The 17,586-nt window shown below is 54.4% G+C and overlaps 2 protein-coding genes across 10 annotated transcripts in view; one reads left to right on the top strand and one right to left on the bottom strand.

Annotated features, from left to right (window-relative positions):
• Positions 1-429: 429 nt before the first annotated feature.
• Positions 430-2,601, top strand: FZD9 (frizzled class receptor 9). The gene has a single exon (XM_030029145.1). It carries the CDS (start codon positions 445-447, stop codon positions 2,194-2,196), a length of 1,752 nt encoding a protein of 583 aa, XP_029885005.1. The 5' UTR covers positions 430-444; the 3' UTR covers positions 2,197-2,601.
• Positions 2,602-6,885: 4,284 nt separating this feature from the next.
• The window catches only part of BAZ1B (bromodomain adjacent to zinc finger domain 1B), a 52,452-nt gene continuing 41,751 nt past the window's right edge, over positions 6,886-17,586 (bottom strand). For 3 of the 9 annotated variants that reach the window (XM_030028744.2, XM_030028749.2, XM_041126936.1), the window contains 6 exons: positions 16,025-16,172; positions 14,105-14,223; positions 11,534-11,706; positions 9,712-9,833; positions 8,793-9,109; positions 6,886-7,204 (listed from right to left, as the gene is read on the bottom strand). In XM_030028744.2, coding sequence (XP_029884604.1) covers positions 7,098-7,204; positions 8,793-9,109; positions 9,712-9,833; positions 11,534-11,706; positions 14,105-14,223; positions 16,025-16,172 — 986 coding nt within the window. In that variant the 3' untranslated portion in view covers positions 6,886-7,097. Of the gene's footprint in view, positions 9,110-9,711; positions 9,834-11,533; positions 11,707-14,104; positions 14,224-16,024; positions 17,377-17,586 lie in introns of those variants that run through there. The other 6 variants (XM_030028745.2, XM_030028746.2, XM_030028747.2 and 3 more) reach the window with 6 other exon arrangements.

Below are 17,586 nucleotides of genomic sequence, written 5' to 3'. Positions count from 1 at the left end.
TGCGGCTGCCGGTGCAGGTCTACCCGCCGCTGCCGGGTCCCGCTCCCGGTCCCGCTGCCGCCCCACCCCTCCCTCCCTCCAGAGAGGCGTGTCTCCGTCCGGCCCCGCCCCAGGGGCGTGTCCCCGCGGGCGGGGCGGGACGGGGCCGTCCCGGCCGGCGGGCGCTCCGCGGCGCGGCGCTGCCGGGGCTCGGCGGGCGCGGGGCGGCGCGGGGCGCTCGGCGGGGCCGCCGCCGCATGGCGCGCGGGGCGGCGCGGGCCGGGGCCGGGGTCGCGGGCGGGGGGAGCTGCCCCGGCGCGCCGCCGCCGCCGCCGCCGCCGCCGCCGCAGCAGCAGCAGCAGCAGCCACAGGAGCGAGCGGCCGTCCCGGGGGCGCGGGGGCGGTGGGGCCGGGCGATGGCGGCGCTGTAGCCGCCGGGGCCGGGGCCGGGGCCGGGGCCGGGCGATGGCGGCGCTGCGGCTGCGGCTGGCCCTGTCGGTGCTGTGGCAGCTGGCGGCGGCCGGGCGCGGGCTGGAGCTGGGGGGGCTGGAGGGGCCGCGGGGGCGGGCGGCGCGGTGCCAGCCCGTCGACATCCCCATGTGCCGGGGCATCGGGTACAACCTGACCCGCATGCCCAACCTGCTGGGCCACGAGAGCCAGCGCGAGGCCGCCCTGAAGCTGCACGAGTTCGCCCCGCTGGTGGAGTACGGCTGCCACGTCCACCTGCGCTTCTTCCTCTGCTCCCTCTACGCGCCCATGTGCACTGACCAGGTGAGCGCCAGCATCCCCGCCTGCCGCCCCATGTGCGAGCAGGCCCGCCACAAGTGTGTCCCCATCATGGAGCAGTTCAATTTCGGCTGGCCCGAGTCTCTCGACTGCGGCAAGCTGCCCACCAAGAACGACCCCAACGCCCTCTGCATGGAGGCCCCCGAGAACGCCTCAGCTGCTGAGCCCCACAAGGGCCAGGGCATGCTGCCCGTGGCCCCCCGGCCCTGGCCACCGGGCACCGCTGAGGGCCGGGGACCCAATGGCCTGGGGGCCTGCGACAACCCTGAGAAGTTCCAGTACGTGGAGAAGAGCCTCTCCTGCGCACCCAGGTGCTCTCCCGGGGTGGACGTGTACTGGTCCCGGGAGGACAAGGACTTTGCCTTCATCTGGATGGCTGTCTGGTCCACCCTCTGCTTCGTCTCCACCGCCTTCACCGTCCTCACCTTCCTGCTCGACCCCCACCGCTTCCAGTACCCCGAGAGGCCCATCATCTTCCTCTCCATGTGCTACAATGTCTACTCTGTGGCCTTCATCATCCGCTCGGTGGCAGGGGCCGAGAACATTGCCTGCGACCGGGAGAATGGGGAGCTCTACATCATCCAGGAGGGGCTGGAGAGCACGGGCTGCACCATCGTCTTCCTCATCCTCTACTACTTTGGCATGGCCAGCTCGCTCTGGTGGGTCATCCTCACCCTCACCTGGTTCCTAGCTGCTGGGAAGAAGTGGGGACACGAGGCCATTGAGGCCCACAGCAGCTACTTCCACATGGCTGCCTGGGGCATCCCGGCCATGAAGACTATCGTCATCCTCACCATGCGGAAGGTGGCAGGGGATGAGCTCACAGGGCTGTGCTACGTGGGGAGCATGGATGTCAGTGCCCTGACTGCCTTTGTCCTCATCCCGCTCTCCTGCTACTTGGTCATCGGCACCTCCTTCATCCTCACGGGCTTCGTCGCCCTCTTCCACATCCGGAAGATCATGAAGACGGGCGGCACTAACACAGAGAAGCTGGAGAAGCTGATGGTGAAGATCGGGGTCTTCTCTATCCTCTACACCGTCCCAGCCACCTGTGTCATCGTCTGCTACTTCTACGAGCGGCTGAACGTGGATTACTGGAACCTCAGAGCCCTGGAGCGTGGCTGCCTGCACCTCCCTGGCCGGCGTGCTGCCAACTGTTCCTTGGAGGCCTCGGTGCCCACCGTGGCCATCTTTATGCTAAAGATTTTCATGTCGCTGGTGGTGGGCATCACCAGCGGGGTGTGGGTGTGGAGCTCCAAGACGCTGCAGACCTGGCAGAGCCTGTGCAACAGAAAGCTGAGCATGAGGACGAGGGGCAAGCCCTGCAGCGGGGTGAGCTGTGGCGGGGTGCACTGCCACTACAAAGCCCCCACGGTCATGCTGCACATGACCAAGACAGACCCGTATCTGGACAACCCGACGCACGTCTAGAGTGGGGGCTGCCCCCTCCCTGGGGATGGCACGCCGGGGGAAGCCAGCCTCATGGGTAAGGGACGAGGGGATGCTGCTGGGGGCGAGGGCAGAGGCTGAGTGGCAGTGGCGACACACACTGGCTTGGGATGGGGAGGCCCGTGGGACCCCCCCCCGGCTCTGCTCGACCCTGACAAGTAGCTGCTTTTTCCTAGAGGTTGTTTTGTTGTTGTTGCTGTTGCCAAATCCAGTGACTCTTCTAACGCTTTCTTTGGGGGGGTGGCGGGGACAGGGCAGGGAGGAGAATAATCCAGTCTGTGTTTATTTAATTCTGTAATTTATTTTAGATTTTTTTTTTTTTTTTTTTTTTTAATCATTAGCTGCAAGGAATGGAAAAAACAATAAACCCTGGATGTGTTATTTCAACCAAGCCTGGTGCTGTTTGGAGGAATTTGAGGGGGTCGAGAGCAGCCCCACAGGAGCACCCCCAGCTCAGTGGGTTGGGGCCATGGTCCCCATGGCGGGTGCGTGCTGGGCCCAGGGGGGCTCTCTTGTTGGTGGAAAGAGGGGGAGAGTGCTGTGCCAGGGTGCTGCCGGCTGCAGCAGGAGCGTGGTACTGGGGGGTCCCTGCATCCAGCTCTCCCCGCGGCTTCCCCGGGGCCGGTGCTGGCGCCTGCTGCCTCCCAGCCGAGGAGGAGGGTTTTCCTGTGCTGTCACGCTAACGAATCATCTTTTCCACTCTGTGCTCTGTAGGTGATTTGCATTGGTGCCATCGGCTGCTGGGGCCTCGGTGCCAGGCGAGGGGGCTCGGTGCTCTGGCACCCCCAGCACAGCAGGCCGGGAGCTGGGGTGATGAGCTGGGGGCGCAGGACCTTGGGGCAGAGAGGGCTCCGCTTTGATGTCCCACACAGAAGCCCGAGGTGCGGGTAATGGAAACTTCTGGGCAGATTTATTTATCCCCCGCTCCAGTTACAATCCCAGCTTGCCTTCCCCATTGTCCGGAGGGAAATTCAAGCCTCAGCTGGTGTCGCTGGGGCTGGCAGGGGGAGCCGGGGCTGTCCTCACTGCGGGCTGGCCAGGGCACGAGGCCAGCAGCGGTGGCAGCTGCCACCGTCCTCCTGGGCAGGGTGGCTCTGCCAGGAGCTCAGCAGTGGGGGCTGCTGCCCACCCTGCCCCGAGACACCTTGCGGGGGGCGGGGGGGGCAGCTCATCTTTGCAGAGGGTTTGTGGGGCTGGTTTGTCTGGCTTCTGGGGATGTGCAGTGGGTTCCCAGTGCTGGGGGGGGGGGGGGAGTCATGGGCTCTGCTTTGGTGCCATGGTGGGCAAGGGGGCTGTGGGCAGGACACAGGCAGCCCTGGTGATGCTCAGCCTTGTCCATCATGTAATTGCTCATTAACTAGCCAGCATGCAGGCTGGGGCAGTGCTGGGCCTCAATGAGGGTCTCCCATCGCTCTTGCCCAGGAAGCAACAAGCCAGTTGAGGGACCCTCCTTTCAGCACCCAAATGAGCACCCGCTGCCTGCCTACACCAACACCCCTCAGCCCCCACTCCAGCAAAGCCCTTGTAGCTCAGAGCCACATGTCAGGGCTGCAGCCAAAGGAGAGGTGCAAGACCCCCCTGCCCTGTGCCGGAGGTGGCAGCAGGGGCTGGGTTCGGTGGCCTCTTGCCCACTGCTGTGCTGTGCCAGGGCTTTGTGCTGCCGTGATTGATGCGGTGAAGTGCCTTTCATCTGTCCATCTCCGCCCCCCCGCCCCGCCCCACCACCCCTGGGGGTGCCGGGATGGTGGTGGGATCAAGCGACTGATCTGAGAAAACCCTTTGCCTCCCCTGGAAGCCAGCGCGGCAGCTGAGGTGCGAAGGAGTTCCTACTGCCTGTGTGGTGCTGGCGGTTGCGGGGGAGGACATACTGAGGGACTCAAGCCTGATATTGATTTGGGATGCTGGGAGGCACATGTGCCTTTGGCTGGGCTGGTGGGCACCCAGCCCCTTCCCCGGGCTGGTGGTGGTGGCAAGGCAGGGACCCCACCTGGTCCCCACTGCTGGGGGGGGGGTGTCACAGCCTCATGGGCTCCCCTGGCTGCCACGGGAGGGTTTGTTTGGGCAGATAAAAGGGCCATGAACTGGGGCAGGAGAGTCAATATTGGCTGCAGGACAGGCTCCAAAGTCCAGCCAGTGGAGCCGGGCACAGCTCAGGGCAGGGGGTGCCCGGGGAGGGGGGGGGTGGTGGTGGTGCAGGACCGTGTCCCTGTTCCAGGCATACAGCCTGTGTGCCGGACCCCCTCGCCCTGGGCTGCAGGCAGGCAGCCCCGTGGCACTGAGCCCTGAGCCAGCTCGGTGCACCTTTGGCTTGCACACCCAGACACACGGCCCAGCGATGGTGCTGGGGCATGCACATGTCCTGGCACTTGCCAAGTAACTTGCTGCCTCTCGAGGTGCTCCCCAGATAACTGGTCCCACCAGGCCCCAGCTATCAGGCAGCAGTGGGGCCACTGGCGCCCGACCACCACATACTATCAGCCCTGGCAGCCCAGCCGGCTACACTGGAGGAAGCCAGCGCTGAGGTGCTAGGCACAACTGGCCCTGCTGGGGAGACAGAGCTTTTCCACAGAGCCTGCCCTGAATTGGAGTTTCCCGTTGGAAGGGCTCTGTGCTGAGGCCACCAGCTGTCCCCTTGCCCCAGACGCTTTCAACCCTGTGCTGGGGGAGGGTGGGTGGTGGCTCAGCTTTCCTTCATATCCCCCACCCCCAAGGTCATCCCCGCCAACCTACTTGAGTAGCCCCAAAGGCAGCCAAACACCTGGCTCCAGCAGGGTTGGGGCTGCTGCAGAAGCCCCTCTACAAGAGGCAAGCAGGGCTCAGCACTGCCCCATCCCTGCAGGAGCAGCCCTCCAGATTGGGCATTGCTGCCATGGTTGCCCGTCCCTGGTGTCAGTGGGAGGGAGGGCCGCAGAAGCTGAGCTGGGGCTGCCACTGGGTGAGAGCAGGCTCCAGACAGCCCAAGGTCCTGGTCCAGCTAAACATGGAGCAGTCGAGCCTAGTGCCCCCCAGCACTCACTGAGCTGTGAACATTATCCCCCCTCACAAGGCAGAACACTCCCTCCAGGTTTTGAGTAGCAGAAGGAAAGGCACTGTGCTCTGGGAATGTGCTAAAAATCCCAAGTTACCCAGACTACTAATTGGTTAATATTAATGATGAAGACATGAGGAAGCCAAGCTGTGCCCCCCCCCCCCCCCCCCCCCGGCCTCCTCCTGAGGCCATGCTATAACTTCAGCAAACACAGATGCCCCATCAGGGTTTGTCACAGACCAGCCCCGGTGAGATGGCAGGTGTTGCCAGGCTAGTGACCATCCGCCAGCTCATCATGCCAGTGGGCAGCAGGGCCATGGCTGCCCACCAGCCTTGCATGCTTGCCTGCCAGGGCACAGGGACAGCTATTTATAGCCCCTGCACAGGACACTAATGCCATGCGGGGGCTGCTATAAAAAGCAAGTCTCCGAAAAGGTCTCAGAGCAGATGCTGGCCTGAAGTCTCCACACTGAGGCCTGGAAACATCCCAGCTTGAGTCACACTCTGATTCACCCAGGTCCTGTTGCATGCCCAGCAAGCCAAACCACCTCTTGTGGAGAGGGGCTGAGGCTTCTCTGGGGAAAGCAGCATCTGTCCATCACTGAGAGCCTTTCAAGCCCTCAAACCCATCAGGGGGTTTCCTCTGCCCAGCAGAGCCAAACCTGGCTGGAGCACTCCCAGCTCAGCTCCTGAGCAAGGAGGACAATGAAGACACCCAGGAAACCATCACCCTCCTGGCAGTGCAGCACTGGCAGAAACGCAGGCAAAACTTTAGCCAACAGATAACAAACGGGTTGTACATCAGCATTAGTTCATCACCTCCCCAGCCTCTACTGCCTTTGAAGCTCACTATGCCCAGCATGTTCCCTTTAGGCAGCTAGGGACCAGTCATGCTTTTAGAGCCACAGTGGGAATGGTCCTTGCTGATCTCTGAGCTGCAGCCAACAAGGCTGGGGCTGCAAAACACACACGAGCAAAACAAGGGAAGCAGTTTTGATGGCCATCCAGCCAGGCAACGCTGGGGTGAAAGAGCAGAGATGTTTCAGCTCCCCCATCACCCCCTCGCATTCCCTGCAGGAGAGCTACCCAGTGCCACCCTGCATGCTGTGGCAGGAGGACAAGTGTCACGCTGGCAGCCTGCAGGAGACAAGGGACCAAAAGGGGCAGCCAGCCCAAGGACTGCTCCTGCATCTCTTGGTGACCTCCCCCTGTCCAGGGGTGGGAAGAGCACAGCCTCCCCTTGTCTCTGGGGATGATGATAAACAGGGCCAGCTCAGAACACACATGTCCACACCAGCACATTACCTTCTGCCCAGAACAGCTTGGGAAGAAGCGTGGCGTGTGACATCAGCTGGGCCGCAGAGGGCATGGCACAACCCGACTGCGATACCAGGAACCCCGGCACAGCTCAGGGTATGGTATAACCAAACCTGAGCAGGAGGCCTAGAAGATGGTTTTTCAGAGTTGTAAGCTGACCTGACCCAGACTCGCTGTTCCCTTGATCCCTTGCTCCACAGCTCCATTTTACCTCTGGCAGGCAGTGATATCATGCCTGATGGGAGCTCTGGGGAAGGCAGAGGCGAGACATCCCAGACAGTCCCACACAAACACAGGGCACCTGCAAAGGACTCACTGCAAGCCAGTTTTACAAACACAAGTACATAATGTTTATTTTTAAGTTTCCAATTTATTACAAGTACAGCCCTTAGCAGAAACCCCCTCCCCCCAATGACATTTATTTTTAAAAAACATACAGTTCCAAAGGTTTCACCGTGTAGGACCTGCAGAAAATGTTCTCTATGAACAGGACAAAACAAAGCCTCTGAAGGGGACGTGCGAAATACAAATGTCAGTGCTATTCTGTGGGGCAGGGAGCTGAGGCTGGGCAGAGGGGAAGAGGGAAGTGGCTGGAAACCTGCCTAGTCTCTGCAGCCATCGACAGTCCAGAACTGAAACGAATACCTGTTAAAAAAAAAAAAAAAAACAAACGTAAAAAGTTCACAAAACTAGGCTGCAATTTTTAATCAATGATTCTTTTCTTGTCAAATCATAGCTGCAACAGCTGCTTTTGCTTTTCTATTATGAAACCAGTATAGAGCAGCCCTGTGGCTGGTTTGTTCAAAATTGAAGACTTATATAATAAAAAGTTCAAGCCCTGATTGTATGATCAAAACCTGTCATGATGGAGAGGGAGAGGTGATGCAAAACCACACCCTTTCCTTAGGGAAAAGTCAGTATCTCAGGCGGCAGGACCCACTTGCTGGGGCTGCAGCAGAGCAGCCTCCCAGCAGGATCAGGCTGGTCAGCCAGTGTGGGACAGTCCTCACTGCACTGGGGGAGTCCGAGGGAGGCGAGCTAGGGAAGGTGTTACTATAAAACACGGTGAGAGCATGGCTAGAAGAGGACTGGGAGACCCCCCTGCCAACAAGTCCCCCGGTGTAACTCCAGCTACTGGTAGGAAAATGAGTTTTAAAGAGGGGGAAAATATAAAGCAAACACAATTTCATATAAACTGTACATGTGCCAAAGCAAGACAACGGTATCTTACAGGTGTTCTTTGTACAAGATCACAGCTAGAAACAAGCCACTTTTAACTAGAAAATTAATTTAAAAAGTTACACAGAACATGTTTCTGCTGTTCCCCTTGCCCTGGAGCTCCCTACAGGGCATGCAGAAAACCATGCTCTCCAGTATGCTGCTGGCACTCGGTTCACCCAAAGGGCTACATGATTGTGTGCAGTTTCAAGGTGAGCAGGGAAGCCAACTGCATCCTCTTTGCCATGTATGTGTGAAGAGCTGAGCTCAGAAGAACGCTTGTTGGAGCGCAACCTCCAGAGATCGCTCCCCGAGAAGGGAGAGAGGGGAAAAGCAAGAGCACCTCAAAGCCAATTGTGTTAGGATGCTGGTGAAAGCCGTATTTCCATAAATGTAAGTGCTTGCTTGCCCTATGCAGCCCTTCATTGGGGGCTCAAAATTAACACCATATAAATATATACATACGAGAACTAGCAGCCCATTGGCCTGATCGCACCCAGTCCTTCCATGAAGCAACATGATCCCTCCCTGCATCAGCTCAAGGCTGGTTTCACATCATGGGCAGCAGATGCCAGAGGTCCCACCGCACTCCAGCCCTGGCTGCTCGTGGAGGGGAGGAAGCGGTTCATCCCAAGGAAGCTGACAGCGCCTGAGCTGGAGTAGGCTTCATGCTCCCCTGCCCAGCCAGGCTTTGGCCAGGCCTTCCCCTTGCCCTCCACCTTCCCCTCCTAGCAGGAGCTTTGTGGATTTTGCAGGAAGCAGCAAGTCATCTCTGCTCACTCAATGGATGACAAAATACTTGAGGAAATTGCAGAAAAATTAAAACTAGGATGGGCCAAAGGGAAGGCTGGATTAACAGAGAGACGCCCGCTGCTTCCCAGCTCCCTCCAGACAACCCATCCTGCTGCCCAGCAGCACCAGAAGGCCTGCTCCAGCTCTGGCTCTCCCCCTAGTCTCCCCATCCCTCATTTCTTCCTTTTCCGCCCCCGGGAATGTTCAAGGGGCTCTGACTCACTGTCCCCTTCCTGCTCCTCCAGTCCCTGGCACCTGGCAGAGAGCTTCTTGCGTTTCCTGCGTGCGTATGTGTGGCCAGGCAGGTGTTTGTGCACCATGTCAATCAAACACTGTTCCGTCTTCTCCAGGCAGGACAGTACGTGACTCCCGTTCTGGTTGTAGCGCTCAGCATTGGAGAACACCTGCTTGATATCAGAGAGGAACTCTTGCACTGAGCGGTAATTGCCACAAGAGCACTTGCTCTGCATAGTCTGGAAGTCCATAGGGTTGCTGATGACCTCAAAGTAATCTTCAGCTTCCTCCGTGGTCACTGGCTCCCTGCCGAACAAAGAGCCACAAAGAGAGGAGGAAAATGACAGCCCTGGCCACAGGCAGTGCAGAGCTGTAGAGGAGCGAGAATCACCCCCACCCACTTTGCTCGAGCAGCAGCCCCGATCCGCACCCCCACAGCACTGTAACAAGCCCCAGCGGCACCTCAACAGCACTACATGGCGTCCACAGCACAATGATGGGAAGGACAGCAGCTTGTCCTTCTGCCCAGAGAGCTGGTCCAGGCATGGGGACTGGCACGTAGCAGGTATGGCTACCTTCTCTCAGTCACACTGCCTACAGAGTGCCCTGCAAATCCTAGGGGCTGCAGAAAGCACCCACCCCAGCCTCCCCCCTTCAGCCCACAGCCTACCACCCTCTGTTACACCACCTCAGAAGGGCCCCACATCTTCAGTACAGTAGAGGACTGGAAGTGCGTGGTGTTTTCTTCTGGAGCAGCTTCACTCCCTTCCCATCCGTAACTTGCTTTTGAAACCCTGGTCTCACAGCCAGAAAGTGCATCTGGCAGGACTGCAGCATGGCCAGCCCACACCTACACACTGCCTGCGCACAGTCCTGTGCCCATGGAGAAGAAAGCCACCTGCCCTCACCTGAAGGGCCAGCTAAAGCGGTACTTGATCAGCTTGCTGAGGATTTCCTCACACTTCTGCAACTCGAGGTTTTGGCGACGTGCTGTCTTCTTTGTTTGAAGGACCTGCCCACACAGAGGATGCTGTTAAAAGGAGGGAACCACTATGGGCTTCAGCATTCAGCAAACAGTTTTTAGGCCAAAGAAGCTGGCTCTTAGCAGAACTTTTCTTTTCAATCCTCTCACCTACGAGCTAGTGTCCCAGTGGTTGGGGATATGTAGGACTGTTGCAGAAACAAAGTTCAAGTCTTTCAAATGCAGCCATCTTCCACAATAATCAAGAGGCAAACTGCTCTGCTGCAGGACCTTTGATGGTAACAGCCAAGACATGCAGTGGCAGCCTGAGTTACAGAATGGGAGCCCCATCCAGAAGCTCTAGTGGGAATAGCTCACAAGCAGCCTGTCTTTTCTCCAGGGGCAGCAAGATTTTTCAAGATAGGTTCAAAGACAACATGGTCAAAACAAGCAGCCAAAGAATAAATGACAGCAAATAGAGAGTGTAAATTCCCTCTCCCTGCTTTCTCTGAGCCCCAGCAGACATCACGCAAGAGCGAGAGGGTGAAAGCACTTGTGCTGCTGTACTGACATTGCAGAGCTGACCATGCCATTTTAAATACCAAAGAACAGCTGATGCCTTGAGCACTGCTGTCCCGTACACAGGCTGAACACAAGGTCAGCCATTTGCCCAGGGATCCACAGCAGGTCAGCCACCAGCACAGGGACATCCCCTCGGCTCTGAGTGCACAGCTCACGAGGCATTGCTGTGTAGGGTATGTCAGATGATGGGAAGGCTCCATGACACAGGGTGCTATTCCTGAGCCAGCTTCGGTCTGTTCCCAAGACAAACGGTAAGTGAAAGAGCCCTAGCAGAGTCCTTTTCCCTAAGTCAGTGTTTTGTCAGAGACCCTGACCCAGCTGTTCCAGTAAGATTTTCCCCACTTAAACATCCCTCTAAGCTGGCTGTGGCAGCCCATGCTGGGCTTGCTGGTTTAGTTGCCCTCCAGTCTGTAACACAGACCAACTAAAAGGACACTGCAGATCCACTAGCCAGCCCACTCACACCCAGCATAAGAAGCAGTGAGCCCTAAGACCACGATCAAGACCACTCAAGAAGAGTGACAGGATACAGCAGCAGTACTAGTGCTGGTCAGTGAACAGACAGCAGGCAGATCTAGCACAGGCTTGTGACGTGGCCCATGGGGCTAGAGTATCCTCACGTATCCCCTGCGGCGTGTCCCTCCCCAGGACAAACAGCACAGCACACTGCAGCCCCACCCTGCCTAGTATGCACGCACACATAAGATTGCTCTGTTCAGGAGCATACAGTTTTATTCTTTAAATGTCAAGTGAAACCTAAACCAGCCAAATTATGTCCTAAAGGTTGGGGAGTGACCATACGGACAACAACTGTCAGAAAATGACCACGGCTGGGGAGCAAGGGTCCAACATTGCTAGCATTCTCTGACCATCCAGGACCCCCTCAGTCTCCCCACCTCTCTGCAGAGCCATATGGATACTATTTAAAACTCTTTAACAAGCTGCAGGCTGCCTGCTACTCAAGCGGGACAATGTGTGAAAGCGGCTGGGGAAAGATGCCTGGCATATCTGTCCTCCATTTGTACTGGGCCCTTAAGGATATGCCTCCTTTGTTAACCCGCCCCCAGCCCAGCCCAGGTTTCACAATATGATTCAGGCTATTTCTTTGGGAAGGGGAGGAAGCATGACACCTGTTTCGTTTATAACTCGTGATGTGAGCAGCCTCCAGGGAGCAATTTGGCTCTTACCAGCTCATCAATGTCTGCGCCGTTGACAGGTGCAGCCCGCTGCCGGGGTCCCCTGGCAGGGTGCAGCGACTGCTTCTTCCTTTGGTGCCTTCCCTGCCTCGAGGAGTACATGGCTGTGCTCTGCTTGCCCCGAGCTGCCTTTCTGGGTCTCACTGAAACATATAAGCCATGGGCTTAGAGGAATGGGTTAACCTGGACGCAGAGATCACAAGCCTTTTGCCCAGCCATACACACCAGGCAGTGCCTCACTCACAGCACAGAGAAGCTACTGAACCCACAGATGACTGCAACAACCCAGCCTCTTGTCAGCCCATCCTCACTTGGCATACGCTCCTGTGAGCTGTGCTCTTGATACCCTCTCCAGATGAGATATGTGGGTAATCACCTCCTGTCCAGAAAGAGGCCACTGCTGTCTGGCAACAGCCTTCTGCTAAAAGGGTGGTCACACACACCAGCCAACAGCACTGGCAGACTGTTGAGCTCTGAGGAAGACCTGGGAGATTCCAGCTCCTTTGCTGCAGGTAAGGCTTGCCCACAGCTGTAACAGCAAGCCCCTCTGCCTGCAGAACCAAGTGCCAAGGCCCTGACGCATCCCAACGTGAGGGCGGGCAGGGGAAGTAATGCAAGGACAGACAGTTGTCTCAAATATAACTGCAACATCCCTTCTGAAAGCACCAGGAGCAGAAACCTGCAGTTTCCCCAGTTTTCTGCTGCCCCCTTGCTCCTCACCAGTTTGGGGATGAGTGCTTTTCCAAGCATTTACAAGTGGTCCACACAGTGGGATAAGCCAGTTGCTAAGCCCCCCTCAAAAGTGAACTGTGTGCAAAGGGAGTGTCGAGTTACTGCAGCCAGGAGCTGCTCCACGTGCTGCAAGTGGGAAACAATGGGATTTTATTCCCCAAGACCAGGGCTGCTGTATTATATCCCATAGAAAGGCACTTGCCTGTTTGTTAGTCTGCCTATCAGAGCTTCACACTAATGGAAATGCAAGCATGCTGATGCACTCCCTTGTCTTAAGTTTCTCCCATGACCCCTCTGTATCAGGAGAATGTGCTGGTCTTCTTCCCCAGCCAAGCTCCTTCCACCTGGTCACAAGTGCTTGAGCAAGCTGTACCCAGCATGCTGTAGCACTTCATCTGCAGCCTCTAATCCAGCCCTGTCCAATAAATCATCTTGCTGGGGCCCCTGCATGAGGAGCATGTGTCGGGGTAGGGGGATGTCTGCCTGCTGTCACTCTGCTTGTGTGTCAAGCGTGCGGCACGTGTTAAATGTCTGACAATCCAACATTCTGGGTTATATCCCTCAGGATGAACCATGAGGATTAATGGGACTTGTCTATTAAAACAAAAGTTTTCCACAGTGACCTTTCCATGTCAATGCTCTTTAAAACCAGGGGTTGCATTTAGCGCTTTATTTTTAGTGACTGTAACCCTCTTTTGCTATTGTTTGGAAACCTTGGCTCAGCTCCTGACTTGGCCACGCAACATAGGCTGAACACACTCCAAGTGTAGACATGGATACATGCAGAACAACAAGCAGTGTACATAGCCAGGGTAGCAGTGAATATCCCTGAAACCAGAATAAAGCAAGGGAATCAAGACTGACGGACCTGGATGGAAACCCTTGAAAGAGCATGGGATAATCCTTTGGGTGCCAGTCTCCAGATTCCACCATCTGCCCCAGTTAAAATACTCTGAAGTTAGTTTTATGTCAGTCAAGGGCAGTTTGACAGAAAGCAAATACTGGCAGCGTGCCATTCCAAGACTGATCTTTTTAGTGCATCAGGTTGCCCAAATGAGACTGAGTCAAATTCTCCTAAAAACAAAGTGGATACACATACTAAAAAGTGGTTAAGTGGAGAAGCAGTCATTGAGGAGTCTAGAAAACACTCTTTTATTCACTTAGCTGCCCAGGAATGAGCCAGTTATGCATCCTGAGTGGTCTCCGTATGTAACCAAAGGGTGCTGGCGGTCCAGGCCACACGACACCTGAAATACTGTGCCTTCCCACAGGAATGGGCGGAGGAAGTGCTAGTTCTACTATCTGAAAATGCCTCCTTGCCAAATCACTAGAAATCCTGCACTTCAGAGGTTATGAGCTGGTGGGAAGGGAAAAAGCAAGGAGAGGGGGTTGTGCTTAAAGCTCCATAAGCATCTATTAACAGCATCCAGTTCACCAACAAACCTTGTAAGCCCAGAGACTGCCAATACCAGTAACTGATAATGCTGCTGCCTCACCCTGCCCTGCTGCAGCCTCTGCTGACCACCTCACAGCACTCTTAATGGTCTCACCAGTGTCCCCAGGGGAATGACTGGGTAGTGAGCAAGAGCTCACTGCAGTTTCAATCTTTGCTAGCACTGACCCTATAGCAAAGGGACAAGAGTTCACTCCAACTCCCCAGGTAATGTACAGCACAACCACAGCCTTCCCCTATGACACCTCCCACTGCTACCAAGTAAGAACCTGTTTTGTGTGAGGAAGAGCACAAGTCCCAGATAGGATCAGTATTTTGGACACTGAAGACAGAGTCTTAGTATTTTCTGTTACTTTCCTGCATTGTCAGAGCCTTACATTTCAGTCCAGCAACTTCATAATCTTCTTCCTCCTCATCTTCCTCCTCAGCATCTGGTTCATCAGAAGCTTCCTCACTTTCTTCACCTTCATCTTCAGCAGAATCCTCTGCATAGTTCCTAGAGTAAGGCAGGTAAACACATTTATTGTATGAGAGCCTGGGCATCAGAGGCCCTGGGCCCTCTGTACTGTTTGTTCACAGGCAGAGACTTGATGACCACCTCAATGTAAAATAAACACCCAGTCTCAGACTGATGCACTCTACTGTATTTCAGAGAGTATCAAGTTGTAGCTACAGCTAAAAGGGCACTTCCCAGGCTGTCGTCTGAACATCTGTGCTGAAAATCCCCAACAGCTGAATCTGTATATTTTTTGCTGTTCTAGGCACCTTGACCATGTGGTAACAGATTTTAAGACTGTGATTGCTGTGCAATTACTCCTCCCCAAGAGGATGTGCTGCTGTTTTACCCAGGTCTGCAGACCTGGCCTAAGCAGTTTCAAAAACGGAAGCTTTTTTGTTTCTGCTGGAATATTTTCCCATTATCTCCTTCCACTGTCATGCCACTTGCATGTGCACTACAGAAAACAGACCTCATTTAGTATTATTCACAGCTAAGCTTGTATTTGTTAGTGAGCAGGGCATTAGGCTGATGTCAGAAGCCACAGAGACTCCCTGCCCAGGACAGTTCTGACTTCTTGCATGTGTCTGTTAAAGCATTCCAAGCATTACAAAACAGGAAAACAAAACAGCATGTAGAGGCAAAAGGGGACAAAGGCAGAGCTGTTGCAGGAGTCTCAATCCTCTGGAGAAAGAGGATCTTGAGCAGTAAAAGGAATAAGAATAAGTTCCCACAGTACAAGAGGGGAAAAAAAGTGCTCCCAGGCCAACATTTTTTTTCTGCTTTGCTAGGAAGACAAGAGCAGAAAGCAGATAAGACAGGTGTTACCCCACCTGATGGCTCTCATCCAGGAGCCAAGCAGCTTGCAGGTGACTCTGCCACATCAAAGTAACTATGATCTCAGGCTAGAACAGCTGCACTGAAGCCCTGTCATTTTTGTACAAGCCTGATGAACTCTTAAATGGTGCCCAGGGAGTAAGTAATACTTTTTAGGCCACACACCACCTGCACATTACAAGCTAGTACACCTCTTATTGTGCTGCCACTCTGGAAGGGAGGATCTATTGACTACTTATGCTTCAGATGCTATTTCATAGCCTCACCTCACTGACAAGCAGGTAGATGCAGCACAGAGTCAAAATCAGCAGAGAACATATATTGCAAACAGAAAAATACATCTCACATACATTTAACTTCCAGCTTGCAATTCAAAAAACAACTCAACCCCCTGCTGTCAGGAGGCAACTACTAATTTCTGCTGCACAGAACAACTTTGATTTGTCCTCAAATCATGTTCCCTCTGTAGCCCTATAAGGACTCCTGCCTTGTTAAGGTTTATCAAGTCCAGAAAACCAGCAGAGTGGCATTTTGTAGCCTAATTTTTAGTAGCACAGTAGGGGCTGAGCTGCAGCCTGGAGTAATGTCTGCTCCAATTTGACCAGAACACAACAGTGGACTACAGACCTGCAGCGCTACCAACTACACTCCCATAAAAAAGCAACCCAACTAGGTGCTCAAAGAAAACAGCCCTTAGCACATCTGATTTTGGTTGATGCATGTTTACACTGCCAAACCTAAGTTATTTATTAAAACTCCTGAAGCTGTCATGGGTCAGTACAACACAGGTGTGGTAAAGTTACAGGCTGAAAAAATTACTTTTCTATTGTTCCAGTGCCATTGAGTTAAGTAGGCTATTTCAAGCCTTTTAAAGGTGCTCTGTTTCAGGCTGGTTTGGTCATCTTGTGAAAGCAGGCTAGAACCGTGCATCAGTGGCAACACAAAGGAAAGGAGGGTCACTCACCTGCCTCGTGAGCTGCGCCTGGCAGTAGAAGGCTGACACGCTGGGCACTGCCATTCACCATCTGGTATCTCATAGAGCGCCGGTCTCAGACAAAACAGGTGGAAGGCTTTGTTACACTCATCACACAGGATCAGCTTGTCATCCTCACCTAGGAAAGTGCAACTTACTTGTAATGAGTGCCGCAGCCTTGCTCAACCCAAGAAGTAGAAGCTGCTGCAGCACTGGAGGTCAGCGCGAAGCAAGAGAAAGATGCAAAGTACCCTCTGACAGCAGGAACCCTTCCTTCTTGGTTCCACCACTGGGGTGGAAACCAGCAGCATTTAAAAAAAAGCCAAACAAAACAATGCAAAGTCCCTTGCCCAGCAAAGATTTCATTTGAGGCAAAGGTAGAAACCTGCCAAATAGGTTCCACTCAGGCTAAATCTCAAGCCAAACACAGGGAAGAGAAATTTGCTGCAAAGATGCCCGAGTGCCTAGCAAGAAGCTATAAATGCAGCTATTTTTATTCTAGCCTCAATCTGGTCAACCTGCACAGCATCTTCTTTCTACTTAAAGTAGCAAGCCTACATAGAAAATCAGCATGCAGCAGAACTAGTCTGTCTGTGCTTCTCACTGATACAGGGAAGTGGGGAGACAGTCCTGAGCCAGCTATTTCATTTACTGAAGAGGAAAAAAGAAAGCGCAGAGAGCTTGCCAGCATGTCTCTTTCTCTAACATCCCAGTTCTTAAATTCTGTGAAACTATGATCTGTTAGTCTCAGGTAAGCGCCCTCTTACATCTGCCTAGAATCCCCTTCTCAACAGCAGATTGGACAGTTTTTGCATAAGGTTGGAATTTCCCTGAGGCTTCACAGTGAAGAATAATGTTGCACCAATCCAGCCCTTCTTTCTTTGAAGAGGTGGATGGCATAGCCTTTTGGTAAAGAAAAGTGGCCCAGCATTCCCCCCGAGATCTGTCTGCCCTCACTTCCCACTAGTGTTTCAGCAACTAGAAAGTGAGACAAAAAGCACACGATGAGGCAGAATGTACTACCAAACTCTTTCCTCCAGGCTTCCATCCAAAAGGAGAGGTTATGGCAGAACAAATACTAGCATTCCATCACTGGTGACACCCCTTCTACTTCCCCCTCCATCTGCAAGACTCTAAAGCCCTTCATCCTATAGTGGATACAGAGAAGGTAGCCCCTTGTAACCTATTTGGTTACTTCCGCAGCCTTACCAGCTGGTAAGGCTTCCAGCTCATCAAGCAGTTCTACTCCCACTCTAGCCTCAAAGTAGCATCAACCCACCTTGCCCTCTCCCATTTGGCTACAAAGGGTAATAACCTTCCCAACCTATCCTTGCTTCTTCCTTCTGTAAAAGATGAGATTAACTGACAAGGCTTAGAGACCCAAAGACCATTCCGACTCAAAAATGAAGCCAGGGAATGGACAGGGACACAAAGTGTTCCCAGAAGGATCTGTAGATGACTTATGTCCAAGTACCCTAAATATCCAGGGGATAGCAGCTCTGCAATGTTCTGCAAGACTGTATACTGGTTTCGTAAGAATGGTTTACTGGAGT

The sequence above is a fragment of the Aquila chrysaetos genome, chromosome 10, assembly GCF_900496995.4.
Source record: "Aquila chrysaetos chrysaetos chromosome 10, bAquChr1.4, whole genome shotgun sequence".
Classification (NCBI taxonomy): domain Eukaryota; kingdom Metazoa; phylum Chordata; class Aves; order Accipitriformes; family Accipitridae; genus Aquila; species Aquila chrysaetos.
The sequence above is the reverse complement of the archived record's forward strand: the minus strand, read 5'-3'. Positions and strand labels throughout refer to the sequence as shown.

Excerpts from the sequence above, each read along its gene's own strand:
- FZD9 (XM_030029145.1), top strand. The coding sequence starts at position 445 with ATGGCGGCGCTGCGGCTGCGGCTGGCCCTGTCGGTGCTGTGGCAGCTG.